The sequence below is a fragment of the Polyergus mexicanus genome, unplaced genomic scaffold (assembly GCF_030449975.1).
Source record: "Polyergus mexicanus isolate NDT 795.1 unplaced genomic scaffold, iyPolMexi1.0 SCAF_23, whole genome shotgun sequence".
Taxonomy (NCBI): Eukaryota; Metazoa; Arthropoda; class Insecta; order Hymenoptera; family Formicidae; genus Polyergus; species Polyergus mexicanus.
The window spans coordinates 1,322,882-1,340,929 of NW_027223343.1; the positions used below are offsets into that span (position 1 = coordinate 1,322,882).

Genomic DNA, 18,048 nt, shown 5'->3' on the forward strand with positions numbered 1-18,048 from the left:
GACTCTATGTAACAGTTTATATTGTATTTTGAAGCACCTTATTATGTAAAATATTTAAAATAATAAATCCTTATGATAGCCATTGGATGATAGACAATGACGCTTACGAATCTCCTGATGGGAATAATAGGACATTGCAACGAGTTTTTCTTTCCTCATCTGAATCCGTATATACGATATCGTGGATGATCTACGTAAGTGCGCACGAGAAGGATACACAAATTCAGTTTCGTAATATTACGATCTGCTCCGTTCGTCGGAGTGTGTTAATTAAACGCAGACGCGAAACTGCAAAGCGAGGTAAAAAAAGAGAGGCGAGAGATTCGCGTGCGCGCTGATCCTGCGAGCGAGCACGAGCTCCTTTGAGCGTGCAAGCGTCACACGGAGAAGCGAGTAGGAGAAGAGGACGAGAAAAAAGAGCGGCGGGCACACAAAAGCGGAGGAAGCAGAAGAAGACGATCGTAACTCCGGGCCCTCCGGGCTGTATAAGACAATGATACAGTTACACGATGCTCTCAGTTGTGAGCCAATCGTAAGAGATACGGCACGGAGAGAGGATCATACGTGAAAGTATAATGAACCGCGGCAAGGACGAGTACGTTAATTAGGCGCCCGGCCCCGGCGTAATTAAATAGGCGAACGCTCGTTAATACCGCCGGAAAAGAGATCGCCAAATGACAGGGTCGCAAATCGATGGGAAGTATCGATCGAGGTAATGAGCGAAGAACGTCTTTCTTATACAGTGATAAAAGAGAAGAATCTTTCGTGTGTGATAAAAATTATTTTTTGTGCCAACATAACATTGACATGACGCGCGCGTTGAGTTTTCACGATTTTTCTTGAAATACAATTTATTACACGGTTGGGAAAAATTGCTGACGGTAATTCGTAGATCGCGGATAGGGCAAGACGTCAAGACAACGGTTAGAAAGTAATCATTAAAAAGCATTTTAATCAAGAGAGTATAAGACAAGATTAATTGAAACATAAATATTACCAAGCAAGAGTAAATAAAGACGATCGTGTCACGATAACACGCGCGAGAATAGTGAGAACAATTTTGATGAAAATTAAACGTGGAAGCAGGAAATTATACAATATAGGCATCATGTGAAGTGAATATTCTTAAAGCGCGAAGAATCTCTATTAGCAGCAATGGAGGAACATCGTCAGCGGGGATTTCTCGTTTTCATCATTTGTTTCCTGCGATCGTCTCAAGTATCGCATTCCAGTGGTCTCACAATTGATAATCAACTTGTAATCATCGCAAATGGTGAGTGACAACGGTCGATCGGTATACCGAATACGATGATTAATACGGTGATAATTACATAATTACAGATTGCTATACAAGAGTGGCTATCGGATTTAAATTACCGGACATGGACATCTTCTCCAGCGTCGCGGTTGGCAGCATTTCGGAATGCGAGGACGAATGTTCAAAGAGAAGGAATTCCTGTAACGCGTTTGCTTTCGGGTAAACGATAAATGTCAAACGACATAAATTCAAAGAACTCGTAATCACAATATAAGAAAAACTAAAATATAAAAAATTAAATATAATAAAAATAGAATTATATAAATTATATAAATGATCTATAATACAGTATATATTAACTCTCTCTGTAAATATTTTTCTATTGATATATAGGGTCGGTATCAAAGGTAACGGGACATGTGCGCTGAGTAGAGAAATACCGAAACCCGAAGAACTGCAAACTCACGCCGATTACGACGTCTATGTGAGAAGTCAACGCTCGTTACATTGCGAACCGGATCGACTCTACGAGATGAGAAGCGGTGGCATCGGGCGGGAAAGAGGAAACGAGACAAAGTCGACCATGATATTCGGTAGCGGCCTTTCGGATCCGACAGTACCAAGTATCCTGTCATCTTCGAGGTACAATTGTCCGATTATTAATTTCCCGCCATTAGCATTTCTATTGTTCGCTCTTATCTAACGTCGTGAGATAAATATTTCTCACGGAAATAAGAGGGAAATGTTTATATTTTACGAAAAAGTGCACGTCTCATGGATATACATTAAGTTTCAATGTACTTCATTAATGCGTTCTCTTGTAGTAGATTGTCAAAATACACACATACATATTCATATTTCAAAAAAGATTTCTTTGAAAATGAATGATCGAGTATCATAATTTAAGTTTCAGATTTTCTTTTAACTTTTATACATTTTAAATAAGCTATAGAATTTTTGACTAACGTAATTAATTACGATATGACTTTGTGCGACTTTCAACACCTGAAGAATCGTGGGAAGCACGATGCATAGCGTCGCCAATGATCCTTCGTACCAACAAGGATACGTGCGTTCCTTGGACGACGAGCGCCGGATCTCCGATATCCTCGGAAACCGAAATCCGATGCCACCGGCGAGCGGTCCTTTCGGCAACGTAGATATCGATAATGATCTGTCGATGTATCCGAATCGAAAATCGGCGTTCGGTCAACGAATACATTTCGATTCAAATTACGATCGCCCAGAATTTGGCCGACCTTTCTTTCGAAATTCTCTCGCCGATATCAACTATTTAAATTTCGAATCAAACTCGGACAATGATCTTCGCTCATATAAACCTCACGCTATCCACAACGGGCTCCTCAAAGTTTTTTCGAGACCCGTGTTCGTCCACGACGAAGCGTCAAAGAGCAAATCTACGGCAGACCTCAAATTTTGGATCGATCGCGTTCCGACGAAAGATCGAGGTACGTTTACAAATCGTCAACATCAGAGTCAAGGATTTTTCAATAATGTGCATAAAAATCACGGGACAATCGCGCGACTGAACGAATTAGTCGCGGGAAGTTATGATATCGATAAAATATCCCGTCCGACTCTCGCTAATTCTTACAATCTCGGAATTGATGGGGCAAAAATTTCAACTGCAAGATTCGAGGACACTTCTGACATCCGGAATCCAGGATCGTTGATATTTCGCGGCTTTGGTACAACGATCATCGATAAATGTGAGTAGTCCAATTTCTCGCGAGTTATCTATTTTTCTATTTTTCTTAAGATAAACTCTCCCGCGTTTCCGTCCCCTTTCGCAAATGCCATTCGAATTAATCTGCGCGTGTAATGTGTAAGCTTTAACGTGCAATTTTCTTCAGCACCTCGAGAAACGGAAACGCGAATCTCCGTCTTTAACGAGGCGTAATACGAAAGAGCGGAGGCACATATCTTCGGCCGGTTGTCGCTTGCGCTTACTTCGCGTACGATGCATATGTGAGGCGCAACCTCATTTTTTTTCTACGCAGCAATCATACGATTGCATTAAATGTGCTAGCACCGTGTTCCGCGAGTCGATCATTACCCTCTTACGTAAAATATTGACATTAAAAGATACGACATTCGCGTTTCATTATTTAATTAATTTTCTCTTTGGACATAAAGTTGCTACGTATTTAAGATTCTCGCACCTTATGTCATCGATATAATATATTATCACAATTAAATTATCATATCTGGTTTCTTCTCAATTACTTTCACGCAACGACTTCGCAAGTATAATATTTTCTAGATATGTATTTTCAACAAATTGATAAAACAGTTCAGCGAAAAATAAATTCTTGTCTTTTTAAACTCGAGGACAAGGCTAATCACTTTTCGAAATATTTTTCACAATAACAAATAGTTCTTAATTATATTTATTTAAATTTAAAGATTCTTTTTAAATCGCTGAGTCTAATGTCAAAATTGATGAATTCAAATTGTATACATAAATGTTTGCACGTACGTATAAACTTTTGCAAAAATCCAAACATTTTTTTTATTTTCACATTCATATTAAAATTCCGTCATATTAAATTTGTCCAATGCTCTAAGAAAATGCTCGCAAGAAAACCTATAAATATTTCATTAATTATAGTAAACACAAGAAATTCCTTTTTGGAGCTAAAAACACTAATAGCATAATTTTAATTTTGATTAAAATTCTTATACCGCACTTGATAATATGACAGAATACATTAAAAATTCTTGCATTTATATTCCATTAAATAATATTAAATAATTATAATATATTATATAAAATCATATATTTATTATTATAATTATTGCTTTATCTTTAATTGCAAATTTTGTCAAAGTTATAATGTGATGGAATAATTTGAGATCCGGAATCATATACAGCGACAAAAAAGTTACGGAGAACGACTAGTCTTATTCTTGTATTTTTTTTTTTTTTTTTTATATTTCATTGAAACCAAAGATAATAGAGGATAAAATTCGGAAAGTTCTATCAGACTGTTGCATCACGTGAATTGATCGTTCAGTTTGTTACCCCGTGACATCAATTGACTCAATTACTTGGTCGTCGCAGTGAGTCGGCACTGTTTATCGAGCCACGTTCATCTGCAAACTGCCGATTGACAAATGCGAACGGCATTGACACAGATTTTAAACCGTATGCGAATTAGCTCGTTGCATCCGTTGACTTCCGGCGTTAGCCACCGCTCTTATCGCTTAGCTTTCGCATATCTTTCCAACTGCAACGTAACTGAATCCGCGGATTATTAGATAATAAAATAAAAATTCAATGTTTTTTTTTTTATGGAAACAGTGATTAAAAGAAAAATATATCAGCTATTTTCTTCTTTTTTTTTTGTGCAAAATTTGTCGTTCGAACAATGACCGACTAAAGGAAATTCGATGACTTTTCGCGATTGTGCCACCACAGAACAGAAATGACAAATTGCACAAGAAAAAAAAAAGAAAAAAAAGTAAATGTCGAGACGTTACAGGACGCCTGACATCCGGTTCGCGTGATCCATAAGCATAAGACGCTTTTACTTTCGACAGTCCCTTTTATTCCTGCCCCGGCTTCAAATTGCGCGTAACCTGTCCGTTACTTTGAATCAGGAATTGTCGCAATCGATCAGACGCGCCGTCGATTACGACACAATTTATAAAATTTTATTTAAAAATTTTTTTTTTTTGGACAACTGACAAAATACTGACAACGGTAGCAGTAATTATATTTAGACGGAAGTATACGGCTTTACTAAAGTTATAATGCCACATTAACAGCTACGCTGGCTGAAATAATTGAGATAATTGTGACCCTGGCGAATCTTGAAGGACAATATATCCCTTCTAAAATGATGTCACTTCTCTTTGTTATTTCTTGGCACAAAAATACTTTTAACGACAGAAAAATGCAAATGATTCCGGCAGTTGGTTTCCGAACAGAGATCTTACAGCGAACAAATAACAATCTCTTATACAGCTTGCTTGATTAAAAAAAAAAAAAAGCCAAAAAGATTAGTAGAATATATTAAACAATTTTACTATAGAATATATGTGTATGTATGACAGTTCCTTTAGATTAAAAATCGATTAAGTATCAGTTAAATCCAAGGAATAATAATAATGTGAAAGAGTGAATTTTAAGTATCGTTATAAAAGTATAAACACTTGCAGAGTCATGTCTCGATTAAAGATTTACATCCTGTAATTACTAAAAAGCGATTCAAGCGACGTCGAGTGAATCAATTCAACTCAATCGTATATACGCAAAGTACCGAATAACGCCGCTCGGCAAAAGAATGAAACGCTCGCGTGTCCATGAGCCAAAGAAAAATAATAGTAAGCGGAATCATTAATGATCATGTAACGCGATGAAATCCCTCCCCCGACGTGCGAGCGCACACACAGTTCCTCCCACTATCCTCGCGGAAACGTTCACTTTTCTATAAAACGATGCGAGCCTGTAATTTCTCCGTTACTTTTTGCGCCGATTTTCAGTTTGCGCCATTTTTCGCGCGAACGTGCCAACGGAGGCAAGAAAATTTGGGAAGCGAACATTTAAATTCGAAGACTAACATTTTCTCGGGGGATAACAAAATGGCTGCGTCTTGTCGCGATTCGTGGTATATCGCCGGAATAAATCGCGGCTCGAAAGAAAATTCGAAACGCTGAGGAAACGCCGCGTCGCCTCTCTCGCCGATCACGGATGGTACATGGAATTCGGTAAAGCGATTCGTCGATCGAACGCGAATAGAATCATGTCGACACGACGACGATGGTTGTGGATTTTCGTGTTAGCCGTGATCATTCGGCGAGCCACGTCGGACTCGATCGTTATAGTGGAGGATGAGTGCTCGCGTAAGTTTCGCGGAAAAAAAAAAAATATATATATCTGTAGAAAGTGCATTGAAATTCTCTTTTATTATGTAGCATGCTACAGAAGACTGCTGTCCGGCAAGAAGAGCTTGGAACTGTATGTCAGACGCGCCGTCAAGTGCGAAAACATCGAAGATTGCCATCGCGCGTGCGACTACGAGAAGTTTTTCATTTGCGAGGGTTTTAATTATAGGTAATTTTTTAAATCTCTTCTGAGGATTTTTAAAAATTTAAAACAATTAATTTATGTGTATAATTCGTACATAATTATGATTTTTATTATAAATATTTATGATTTATTATAGATATTCTTATTACAAATCTTTTATTGTATATATATATATATATATATATATATGAAACTATTTCAATGGAAAAATTATGTAATTCTTCGGAATGATACAATTTTTATCAAAATTTTTTTCTGATGATAGAATTCCCTTGAGGAATTTTGATTTTCTACAATTTTTAATTAGACATCCACATCTCAGTAAATTCCTGTTGCAAGATAAGAAAAAATAATCTGCATAACAGTTAACAACAATTATTTACACTTGGAATCTTTCCACGATTTTACGTTATTTTTATATATATGCGTGTGTATATATATATATATATATATGTATATGTAGAGTACCTATCATCAAACGTACACGCGAAATACAATACGTGCATATGCATGACCCATCGTGCGATTGCATCACGGACAATTTGATCGCGCTACAATCTGTGACACGCTTCTCCGTTGAGAGGAACTATCACGCACGAGTGTCGGAAAAGTTCTTTTTTTCCAGCACTCAAGCAACACACATAAAAAAAAAAACAAAAAAAAAACAAAAAAAAACGTTACAACTGATAATAATAAATGATTCCAATTAATGAATTTATTTGTTGCCAAATAATTGCAATTTTGTGCAAAAAGACGCATGGGACATGGGACGAGAGGGATGTGCGAGATGACATCGGTGCCTAATTCTCGCATGGACTTCCACCGAGACTTTGTATCGGATCCTCAATGTGATTATTACGAGAAGGATCCGAATTGCGTGAGAAACGCGCCCGGCACGCGACCATCCTACTGGAATCAACCATCTACACCTAGTCAATCCTATGGTCCACCTTCCGGTCCTCCTAACGAAAGACCAGATACAAGGTACGCCATAATTAAAAATTTACATGTCGATAAAACTATCTTATATTACGATATCAAAGTCGAACAGTGCAAGTAGTATCAGTTTTTATGAAATACAATTGTCGATAAATTCATTTGCATTCGTTTATATAATTATTCGTGAGACTCGTTAACACGTGCCGTTTTATACAAATAAAATTAATCTCATTTTTAATCTACACGAATCTAACGCAAGACCCTACGCCCCGGATCGATACCCCCTGGAGGAAGCGCCGCGGCCCTTGGATTACGATCGACGTCCATCAAACGAGATTCCGCGACCGTTCGATTACGGAGATCATCGACGGCCGCCGATAATTTATGGGCATCCTCATCACGGACAATACGACGATACGTTTGATCGGAGAAGTTATGTCAATAATCAAGGTCATACTGAATATTCAGGAACGAGATGGGAAGATTCAATTGGCTATGGTGGCCGATTACCATCTAGACGACCCGCTCACAGAAAACCATCGTGGACGCGGTATCCGAATAGACGAATCGATCATGGACCACCTCGAGACATAGGTAATATTTCAAGCGTTTAGATATAAATCTGAAAGAGACTGTCGTCTCGTTGCAAAGAAAAATTATCACGCGTGTTTTTACATATCTATCGTAACGTAGGTACAAACGAAATCGGACCGTACTTGCCGGATTATCGGAAGGATCCTACTCGCGACTGGGGTACTTACGGTAGCTCTTACGGCTACGACACGAATTACGCGGGCAAGTTGGACGTATCGAAGTATCATCCGAAACCGCCGCAGCCAAAACCACCGCCACCGCCGCCGCCCCATCCTTACGAGAACGATCACTTTTACGGTGATTTTTATAATTACGGCGGTGCATTCGGATATGGCGATAATTACATACCAGCCGATCAGGATCCGCTTTACGGCGGTACCGGCAAGACCGAGGAGTGCTCCGTCCGAGCCGGTGCGGGATTCAAACTTAGCAAAGCTGTCATTCGGAAGACTTATCTCACGTCGAATTTAGATCAATGCGAAGGTCTGTGCCTTAACGAGAAGAGTTACATCTGCATGAGCTTCAGTTACAGGTACATCTTAATAATTCTAATAATAGAAAAATAGTATATAATTGCCTTGAATTATATGTATAAAATTTCATATTAATAAAATTTAATATATATATATATATATATATGTATTATTAAAATTTAAATTAAAATAATTAATATATATATATATATTAATTTAATATAAATTATTCTGATGTGTTAATTGGATAGGTACAATGTAGCAGCCACGGATCCTACGGACAATTGTCTTCTTAGCGACGTTTTGTACAAAGATCTGAATTTTTACATCGATCTCGAACCAGATCGCGATTACGATATTTATGCGACAATCGTCAACTCAAGAACGTGCGGCACGAGAAGGGAACCGAGTCCACATCCTCCGGATGGTATACATATATGTGTATATACGATTTAATTTTCACTGAAAGAATTTACTATAACTATTAATTAATTTTTATCTAAATGCAATTTGAAAATATAATTCGCAATATGTATTTTTTTTTATTTCCTAAATTTTGATTAGACGATGAATAAAGCTGACTTTCAGACAATGCAATTTATTGCCCCGATTGCGTTACCATACGTTGTACGTTCCGCTTTGTGTTTCCGGTAACAACTAAAATTGACAGGCAACTATAAGTCGTCTCTCTCTCTCGCGTGTTTTATTCAATAGGATTCGCGATACGCGCACAGTCAGACGAGGAGTTTTTTTTTTTTTTATGAAACTTTTCTAGAATGTTTTTGGAGGGTCAGAAGCGGATTCGGAATGCCGGCGGACGTTGTTAGAAAATCAATAATAGTCAACAATCTAGGAGAGTGTCAAGTGGCGTGCACGTTAGCGCAAGACTTCACGTGCAGAAGTTTCGCGTTCAAGTAAGCTTCGCGTTATTCGAATAATAATTTTTCACGCGCAAAACCGATAGCGACGATAATGGAGTAATTTATTTATACATATATTATAGCGCGCCATCATTCTCCAATTTGTACGGTGAAATATTTCAGGTACGGATTAGAACAAGATCGATCCGATATTCCGATTAATTGTTATCTAAGTGATTGGCCGTCGCAGGATATCAATCCTGTTCATATGCCGGATATGGACGGCGCGGAATTATATGAAAAGGGGAGTTTCGGCAGGGGATGTGAACCGTACGCCGTACCATTTTTTAATATTAAACAATTCAATAGCAAGCAATCTCCGCAAGGTACAGATGAAGGTATACATGCGAGAATATATCGATCTCTACTAGTCGATTGCAAAAAATATTTTAATATATAAATTATAATTAAAATAATATTTATATCATTTAAATAATATATAACTCTCTGTCTTAAATTTTCATAAATATATCTTTTGCAGTTTGTTACTCTGGATATACCAAGCCATGCAAATTGACTCCTTACGCTGTGCTTCTGGCAACGTACGTAAATTCGGAACAAGATTGTCGACAGAAATGCTCGAGGATGAGAGAAACTGATTCTATTCCCTGCATGTCTTATAGTTACAAGTGAGTATATATGAAATAAGCTTTCGAATGCTAAAATGCACATATAATTATTATATAATTGATATTTATAATATATAATTGAGATCATAATAAAATTTTGAAACGCGATTAAATAAAATTAATAATAAGGGGCAATATATTTTTTTATTATAAGATTTCGAAAATATGAATAATGCTTAAGTTAATTTGCCTTTTTATTAATGCACGTTAATTTCCTTCGATTTTTAGACTCACTACGCACGGCACGGAAGAAAATTGTTTGCTTAGTGACGTACCTATAAGAGACTTGCGACTAGGTCTAGATTACATCTACGATAACAATCACGTTCTATATGCGTGGAAGGATCTCGATCCTTATTGCGCGATCACCGGTTATTCTATCGATAACGATCACGTGTTTGGCGGACAGAGTCCTTTAAGACCGCTACTTCCGGGCCCCACACGACCCGACTTTACTCAAGAAGCCGGTTATCCAAACGTGAGACCTGACGATACGTATCCGGATCCGAGACCTTACTTCAAACCAGGGAGTTATCATCACGGCGAGAGACCGTTCGATCCTGATAAGCCTGATCCCGTCAAACCACCTCATCGTCCTGGCGATGGATACAGTGACAAGTTTGACTTCGGTGTTCGCCCCGGTATACTCGGGTCTCTTTATCGTAAGTATATAAATAATTGAAAATATTATTATTTATAAAGTCCTGCACAAGATTTGATTTAGTCATTTCCTTCCGAATTAGCGAACGAATTTTCGACTTTCCGCCGTTACACGGTAAACGGCTATCCGTGTAAGAAGGGTACAAAGTGCGAGAAAAACAAAATCGCCGGATTCTGGACCTGTGAGCCAGAAGGAAGCGAATACGGCAACTGGGACTATTGTTGTGCACCGACTCATCATTGCGGCTTCTCGCAAGGATACCAATATCCATGGTATATATTATTATAAATGAACGGCTTTCTACAGAAAAGAACCAACCTACAAAAAGAAATTGAGATCTTGCAACATTTTGTTTTGTTAAACACTTAAAAATCACTTGTAAAGAAGATGAAATACAGCTCAAAAGCTCCAGAAATAATAAGCATAAAATTAATAGAGAACTTTGAATTAATATAAATCTTTGTTTATTGTTTTCTCAATTGTATACTTGAGTAGGTTTATATCTTTCTGCAGAAAACTCTTTAAATACGTATCATTTATAGGATATAATATTCTTTCGGTATTTTATACTTTAACTTGTTTTTCTTTTTTTCACATTTTTTTCAATCTCGAATTCGCGATATTTATTTGAGAAAATTTATGATAAAAGGAGAAATTTTACAAAAATTTTATAACAATATTTTTGTTTTTTGCGTGCAATTATTCAAATATTGTTATTAATCATCTCTCTATAAATGATTTAACAATAGTAATATCGACAAAACTCACCAATCCCGGCGTATTTCGTGCTTACGGTAATTTCCTCCTGTGACGTACGTCCTCCTTCCTTCTTGTGCGTTTCTGAAACTAGAAAAAAAATTATGTAACAAATAAATCGATCATAGGTGCTATGTGGGATCGTCGGAGGATCAATGGCGTCCTTGCAGCGAGAAGTATCATCCCTACCTCCCGAGTCCACGGCCGATCCGGCCGATGATCGGAAGCGACGAACGCCACGATCGTCCTGATTATCGATACGATCCCGGTTACGGCAGGTACTGGCCGATCACGTATCTACACGGGGAATCGCCGCCGAATTGCACGGATTCACTCGCGTCCGCGGACAACAGCGAAGGTCGTCGTTCGAACGAGACGATCCCGATGACGATCGTAACGAGTAGCAGCACGGTCAGGGGTGACGAGAACGGGAACGGGAACGGGAACGCGAACAGAACGCGTCGACGACGGCTACGAGTGCGTACGATCGCCAACAATCGCCAAGAGATCTCCTCGCGAAAGATCGACGACCGGATCTTGGCAAACGAGGCAACGCAGAATCGCGTGAATCTAACGAGCCGCGAGCGCGGCGCGAAATTTGCACGAGTTTCAAAACCGACTGCCACGTCGACCGCAACGCCGCTTGTGGCGGCGAACGCAAGTGAAGGCGCGCAATTCGAAAACACAAAGATTAATAACGGAATGATCCGAGTGCCTCTGGTCACGACAAATAAGTCATTGCCAGCGATGGGCGCCTAGATATTCGTGGCGATTCCGAATATTTATATATGATCCCGCCATTAGAAAAACGATTTACTTCGATTATTAATGTTAACCGAAATAGTTCAGGACAAAATACAATATTATTGTTTTTGTTCGAGAAAAATATGTAGAATTTCTGTTTATATTTTATAATTTTGTAATAAGTTATGATTATTCGTTAATTTTGTAAATACATAAATAGAGATAGATACTAAGTTTATATATGAAATTAATTTTTAATAATGATATAAATATCAGTATTACTGTACTTAAATTAGAGGCGTCGCTATTTAAATCAATAAGACTTTGCAACGCGCGTGACGGTGTTTAATTTTTAGCAGATAAAGATGATGAATATTTATTAATACATTTTAAAAAAAGTTACGTAATCTTATAATATAACGACTAATATATTATTGAACTACAATTTAAACTGCGAAACTGCAATATTCTAATAGTTCATCATATAGCAATTTATTTATAATATACCTCGTCGTATCACAATTTATTCACACAACTGCAATTAATTTCGTTATTTTAATATCTGAGAATTACTTAATTGTAAAAATGATGGATAGAATAAAAAATTATTGTGGCATTATTATTTATTAGGTTATTTTCCGAAATTTTGTTAATTATAGGAGATCGGTATCAATATGACACATTATCTAATTACAAATATTATCTATCCGCGTGATTATCTACATTCTACATGATGATTCTACGCTTTATGAATGCCATCTCATGACAGAGTAGGAAAGATAATCTCAATGACGGATTATTAACTAAGTATTTTGGAGCTCCGAGACTCGTAACAACGCGTCAAATTTCAATAACTCAGTTTTTTGTAATCTTAAAAAATTTTCCGGAATGTATTGATATACAACATTCTTTAAATTTTCTTTGATTTTTTAGAATTTTTGGTAGCATTTCAAGTAAATAATATTAATATCAAGTTGTGGGATCAGGATATTCCTAATATAGCTTCATTATTGCGAAATCTGCCACATGAAATTCCTGACATTATCAGAAAAGTTAATTTCCTATGTCAAGATAACATGAAATTGTCATTCTTCCTTTTCATTCGTCATTTATGACGAGTCAATTTCTGTTTGCTGCGTACATGCGCACTTTGTGCAGTCGCACTCCGTTCGTGTAGTAGAAAGTCGATCAGCTGTTCCGTATTCCATTGTCGAGCTCACGAGTGTGCAGTCGTGTGACATGTCGTTCCGAAGCGAGAATTTCGCCGTTGACATAGGAGGTAAGAATCAATGACTATCGCAATTGTCAGTTTTGTATCGTGCTTCTTCCCTATATCATAACAAATAGATGTATAATTCATTTATTAATTCCATAAATAAAAAAATTTCGAATATTATTATATAAGACATATAATATTATTATATAAGATATATATGAGATACTTAATCAAGAATTTTTTTACAATCGCATGCGCGATTTTCTCGATACATAAATATTTATGCATCAACATCCGTAGTTTGTCTATTTTTACTATTGAGATTTATTTCAGCATATCGAATCACATTTTTATCTCAATTATATTATTTATAAAACAGTTATGATATGTCAATATAATTAATATAAAAATAATAATTATAAATATAAAAATTAACAAACAAAATATTTCAAAGATTACTCCGAAATTTTTAAATATTTTTCTTTTGCTCCAAAATTTTTGAAATGTTGAATGTGTAATGTTTAAATTTTGCACACTTTTTTCCACAGATATGCGAATAAAATACAAAGATAAAAGCGAGACTTTCACGGAGGATAGCTTAATTAGTAAAGAACCTATTGGGCAGTTTAAAGCATGGTTCGAGGAGGTATGCAATACTCCGCAAATTTTGGAACCTAACGCGATGCTTCTCGCAACAGCGACCAGGTAATATCGAAAAAAAAATTCTTTTTTATTCTAGAGAACATATAATTATATAATAATGATATGATGATATTATAATAAAATGAAATATATGCATCGATAAGAAAAACAAGACTTGTCTATAGATACAATCGGCAATATTTTACGGTCTGATAATTATCAAGTAAAGTACTCTCCGCTTAAGAGAAAAAAAAGTGTTAATCCATATGCTAATGGGCTGCGAAAATTGCGCAAATAATATTCAGTAACACAATCCTGTTTGAAAACACAAACGTGACACGATTCACAATCGTTTCAGGGACGGTGTGCCATCCGTGCGCGCGGTGTTGCTGAAAGGCTTTGGCACGGAAGGCTTCAAATTTTACACGAATTACGACAGTAGAAAAGGCCGCGAATTAGTAAGCTTGGACAATTGACATTTATTTGACACAAACATGAAATGGAAATTGCATTACTCCGTCCATTTTCAGGCCGAAAATCCACATGCGGCGCTAACTTTTTATTGGGATTCTCTCAGACGAAGTGTACGCTATATTCATTGTTTTATAAATAGAATTATTTCTTCTGACAAAACATTTTAATTAATTCTTTCGTTATTATAATATTCTGACGTTTCATTATCAATTATTTTAGGTACGTATCGAAGGTATTGCACAGAAAACGTCAGCGGAAGATTCGGACCGTTATTTCCAGAGTCGGCCGTATGCGAACCAAATCGGATCCATGTCCAGTAAACAAAGCAGCGTGATCGCTAGCAGACAGACTCTCATTGTAAAAGAAAGAGAGCTGCTCGCAAAATTCCCAGAAGGTCAAGTTAAAAGGCCTGATTGTTGGTAAGTAATTCATCATAATTAAAAAAAATTGATTAAATAATATATTATTATTAAATTCTTATTAAATTAAAAGAATTGATTGTTCATTCCGAATTTAATTAAATAAAGATTTGTCGAGAAATAGACATAAAAGTAAGAAAAAATTAATGATCATATGCGATATCATCCGCTGTCATTTCTATGTAATGCTAATACAATTTATTATCGTTGAAAAACTTACCATGAATTAATAGTCATGTAAACTTGTGTTTTGTATTTTCTAAATTTAGATTATCCTCATCTATTGTTTATTCATAAAAATTGCTTATGAGTTTTTATCATTTTATCCTATCACTCATTTCAGGGGTGGTTATCTCGTCGTACCGCATTCCGTAGAGTTCTGGCAAGGGCAGAGCGATCGTCTTCACGACAGAATTCGTTTTAGACGTCCAAAAGAGAATGAGAAAATAGACAATATACTCGTGCATAAAGGAGAGAACGGGTGGGTTTACGAGAGACTGTCACCGTAGAAAAAAATTGCTGTATTCTAATTGAGGAAAGACGCGAGGATGAACAGCTTTCACATGTATAAAAATCAGTCAACCAATCTTCGCTGCAAAAAGATCATGCTATTGTTAATAAATGCAACATTCCGAGCCGTTACCTCATAGCTCCACGAAGACAATAATGTTACACATCAAGTATGTGATATTCTTAATGCAGTTTTCTTGTGAGTTTCAGGATTTCTCTGTTTACTCCTGAAACGTGTACAATTGATATATTATTGAATCGACAAAGAAATATTGAGTCTATGATTATCGTCAATCACCATCTTGATTTCTCCACACCGATTTCACGTCGAAATAACCGTCCTTCAATACGAGATTCTCGAACTGCCTCATTCCACCACCCACGCCGAAATAATAGGTTTTTCCGGCAACGAATCTAATAGGATCTAATCATTTGTTTTGAAATTGTACAAATATGAGAAATCTATATAATGTACTCACCCAAAGCCACTAATTTTCAATCTTCTCTTAAAAATCTCATATAATTTTTTATGATTATCCGGATTATAAATCGTTTCGCTCGTAAAAATATAATCATATTTCCTATTTTCGTCGTCATCGAATAACGTTGTGAGGGAAGCCCAATCTCCGGCATAAAATTCGCATTTTCTAAGTACATTCATACGATCGTCAAAATTCAACAGCACGTTTGGGACAGTCACGGATCTTAGCACTTCTGTGTTCTACAAAAATTATTTAGTCAATTATAGCCCAACACACATCTTTCAACGCTTATAAATTATACGAACATAATCTTGGAAATGGACCGTGGAACTTTTGAGAAGAGCGATAAGGCCGATCAAGCCGGCGCCGCATCCTAAATCCATAACGAGTTTATCTTTCAGTTCAATTTGCTTTTCCAATATATACTGGCCCAAATCGAATGTGCATTCCCAGACTTTTAATCCGCCTTAATATTGCGTGATTAATTTTTAAAGTAAACTGTGTAAAGTTTTACACAGGAAAATTTAATTCTTTAGTTAATTTTAAGAACATTATATTTTAAATAATTTTTAATTTATAAAGATTACCTTCATACTTTGCTGGAATAAGATCGGAATGTTGTGTCTCAGCTTCAATAATATTCCGACAGTTATGCTTGCTCAAATCCTTTACTACTTTATCGGAGCGAATTAATTTTAGATTATAATCAGGAAACATTTTTGTCTCTGTATAATAATCTGTCTCATATTTCGTTCCGATTTCTTCGGATGTTATTTCGAGTTTGGAAGCAGGAATCCATTCTAATCCATCCTTCTTATCATTATCCTCTAAAATAATTCAAAATTAATTTTTTTTATAAACGAATGCTTCGTTCAAATTGGCATCAGTCGAAATATTGCGAGCAACGATAACAATCTCAATAACCTCAAAATTATGAATAGACACGTGTGTCTCTTGAGTTATTACAAAATTATAATTGGCTATACCTTCGTTAACGCCAGTTACAGTTTTTGCAAATCCAAATTTAAACATTTTTTCACAAAATTTCAGATATGAAACTAAAAAGATTTGGAATAAAATATTATCCAACAACGTTTTCTATAAAATATATATTTACGAGAGACATCGATATTTAAGATATCTAATTTACATCTGATGATAAGCTAGTACTCTGCTAGAGTTTTATTGAATTTGAATATGCTTGAAAATCCTGACATCTAGTAGACAGTTGTACAATTTTTACAATTATATAAAAGAGTATTATTATGTAATTTCAAGATTAACGATAGAGTGAGATTCTCTCTCTTTTTCTCTTTCTGCCTCTCTTTCTTTCCATAAAAAATAATAACATATATATTTTGTTGAGAATATTTCACTAATATATCGTTCTATATTGCAGTACAAAAAGGTGAGCATTTTGCAATTATATATATAATATCAAATATTAAATTAATTATTCTATAGTCAAATAATAACATATAATATATTTTTAAGCTAATTAAAAAAACTAGATACTAAATTTAATTTGTTGAAAGAATTTTTCAAATTATTGATTGTTTACACAATATTTATCAAATTTTTTATTGATCGGCAGAAATTTATTTCGTTCCGATGATATGTTTGTACGACAAAATGTATTCATCAAGGCCGATTTATTGTGTCATTATAAAAACGAGTAATGTATGCGTGTGTGTATATTCCATTCGCTGAATTTTATACGTATAGAAAGTGACGTGCTACTCGAGATACGGGATAACGACGAGAGCAATATGTGACTCTTTGTCTCTTTCTCTTGTAGGCCTTCTTTTTTAATAGTGAAATCACCGCTAAAAGTCTATAGCGGTAGTGGTCAACTATATACATATATACATACACCAGTGCAAGAGTCTAAGAAGAAAAGAGACAAAAGTCACACAATGTCCTCTTTGTCATCTCACATGTTTACGCCAAGCTTACCATATACGGGAAGGCGCGTTCCAGTATGTATAGAGCCCAGTGGTTCCATTACTTTTCTATAAAATATAGTGGATTATTAGTCATAGTTCTAATAGCTTATCATTATCTGATATATATAAATCTGATAATTTTCCAAATAAAATATTATTAACCGCAGAATTTTTTTGCTGATCTAATCACGATTTTTTTTTCTCGATCTAATCATTCCTGATAATATTGATTTTTACACTAATTTTGTAACGTTTGTAATTTATTATTCCGAGAAGAAATAATCGAATTTTTCATTCCTTTTTCATTTTGCATTAAATTATAATTCCAT

At 35.8% G+C, this 18,048-nt stretch overlaps 3 protein-coding genes and 1 long non-coding RNA gene across 9 annotated transcripts in view; 2 read left to right on the forward strand and 2 right to left on the reverse strand.

The window, feature by feature from the left end:
• LOC138942647 (uncharacterized) overlaps positions 1-12,077 on the reverse strand; it is a 273,249-nt gene extending 261,172 nt beyond the window's left edge. The window contains exons 1-2 of the long non-coding RNA XR_011448351.1: positions 11,476-12,077; positions 11,299-11,376 (exon numbers count right to left, since the gene is read on the reverse strand). This is a non-coding gene — a long non-coding RNA (uncharacterized lncRNA). The remainder of the gene's footprint in view (positions 1-11,298; positions 11,377-11,475) is intronic.
• On the forward strand, positions 326-12,596 carry LOC138942641 (uncharacterized). 3 transcript variants are annotated; one of them, XM_070313017.1, is made up of 15 exons: positions 326-1,273; positions 1,342-1,477; positions 1,652-1,900; positions 2,270-2,988; positions 6,200-6,338; positions 7,068-7,298; positions 7,513-7,847; positions 7,947-8,379; positions 8,572-8,747; positions 9,096-9,234; positions 9,364-9,566; positions 9,722-9,869; positions 10,098-10,531; positions 10,613-10,802; positions 11,415-12,596. In XM_070313017.1, the coding sequence occupies exons 1-15, from the start codon at positions 1,156-1,158 to the stop codon at positions 12,043-12,045; spliced, it is 4,281 nt and encodes a 1,426-aa protein (XP_070169118.1). In that variant the 5' UTR covers positions 326-1,155; the 3' UTR covers positions 12,046-12,596. The 3 variants fall into 3 exon arrangements, with proteins under 3 accessions (XP_070169118.1, XP_070169117.1, XP_070169119.1); XM_070313016.1 differs by having other exon boundaries at positions 327-1,273; positions 9,364-9,578; positions 11,415-12,595; XM_070313018.1 differs by lacking the exons at positions 326-1,273; positions 1,342-1,477; positions 1,652-1,900; positions 2,270-2,988 and adding an exon at positions 5,604-6,127 and having other exon boundaries at positions 9,364-9,578; positions 11,415-12,581.
• LOC138942644 (histidine protein methyltransferase 1 homolog) lies at positions 12,504-16,891 on the reverse strand. 4 transcript variants are annotated; one of them, XM_070313026.1, is made up of 7 exons: positions 16,760-16,891; positions 16,361-16,600; positions 16,079-16,239; positions 15,771-16,012; positions 15,590-15,705; positions 15,002-15,518; positions 12,517-13,359 (listed from the first exon to the last, which is right to left on the reverse strand). In XM_070313026.1, the coding sequence occupies exons 1-6, from the start codon at positions 16,803-16,805 to the stop codon at positions 15,475-15,477; spliced, it is 849 nt and encodes a 282-aa protein (XP_070169127.1). In that variant the 5' UTR covers positions 16,806-16,891; the 3' UTR covers positions 12,517-13,359; positions 15,002-15,474. The 4 variants fall into 4 exon arrangements, with proteins under 4 accessions (XP_070169128.1, XP_070169127.1, XP_070169125.1 ...); XM_070313024.1 differs by having other exon boundaries at positions 12,520-13,359; positions 15,425-15,518; XM_070313027.1 differs by lacking the exons at positions 15,002-15,518; positions 15,590-15,705 and having other exon boundaries at positions 12,504-13,359.
• LOC138942646 (pyridoxine/pyridoxamine 5'-phosphate oxidase) lies at positions 13,182-16,266 on the forward strand. The gene is made up of 6 exons (XM_070313030.1): positions 13,182-13,309; positions 13,795-13,951; positions 14,247-14,346; positions 14,419-14,472; positions 14,582-14,781; positions 15,125-16,266. The coding sequence occupies exons 1-6, from the start codon at positions 13,270-13,272 to the stop codon at positions 15,288-15,290; spliced, it is 717 nt and encodes a 238-aa protein (XP_070169131.1). The 5' UTR covers positions 13,182-13,269; the 3' UTR covers positions 15,291-16,266.
• Positions 16,892-18,048: the final 1,157 nt, after the last annotated feature.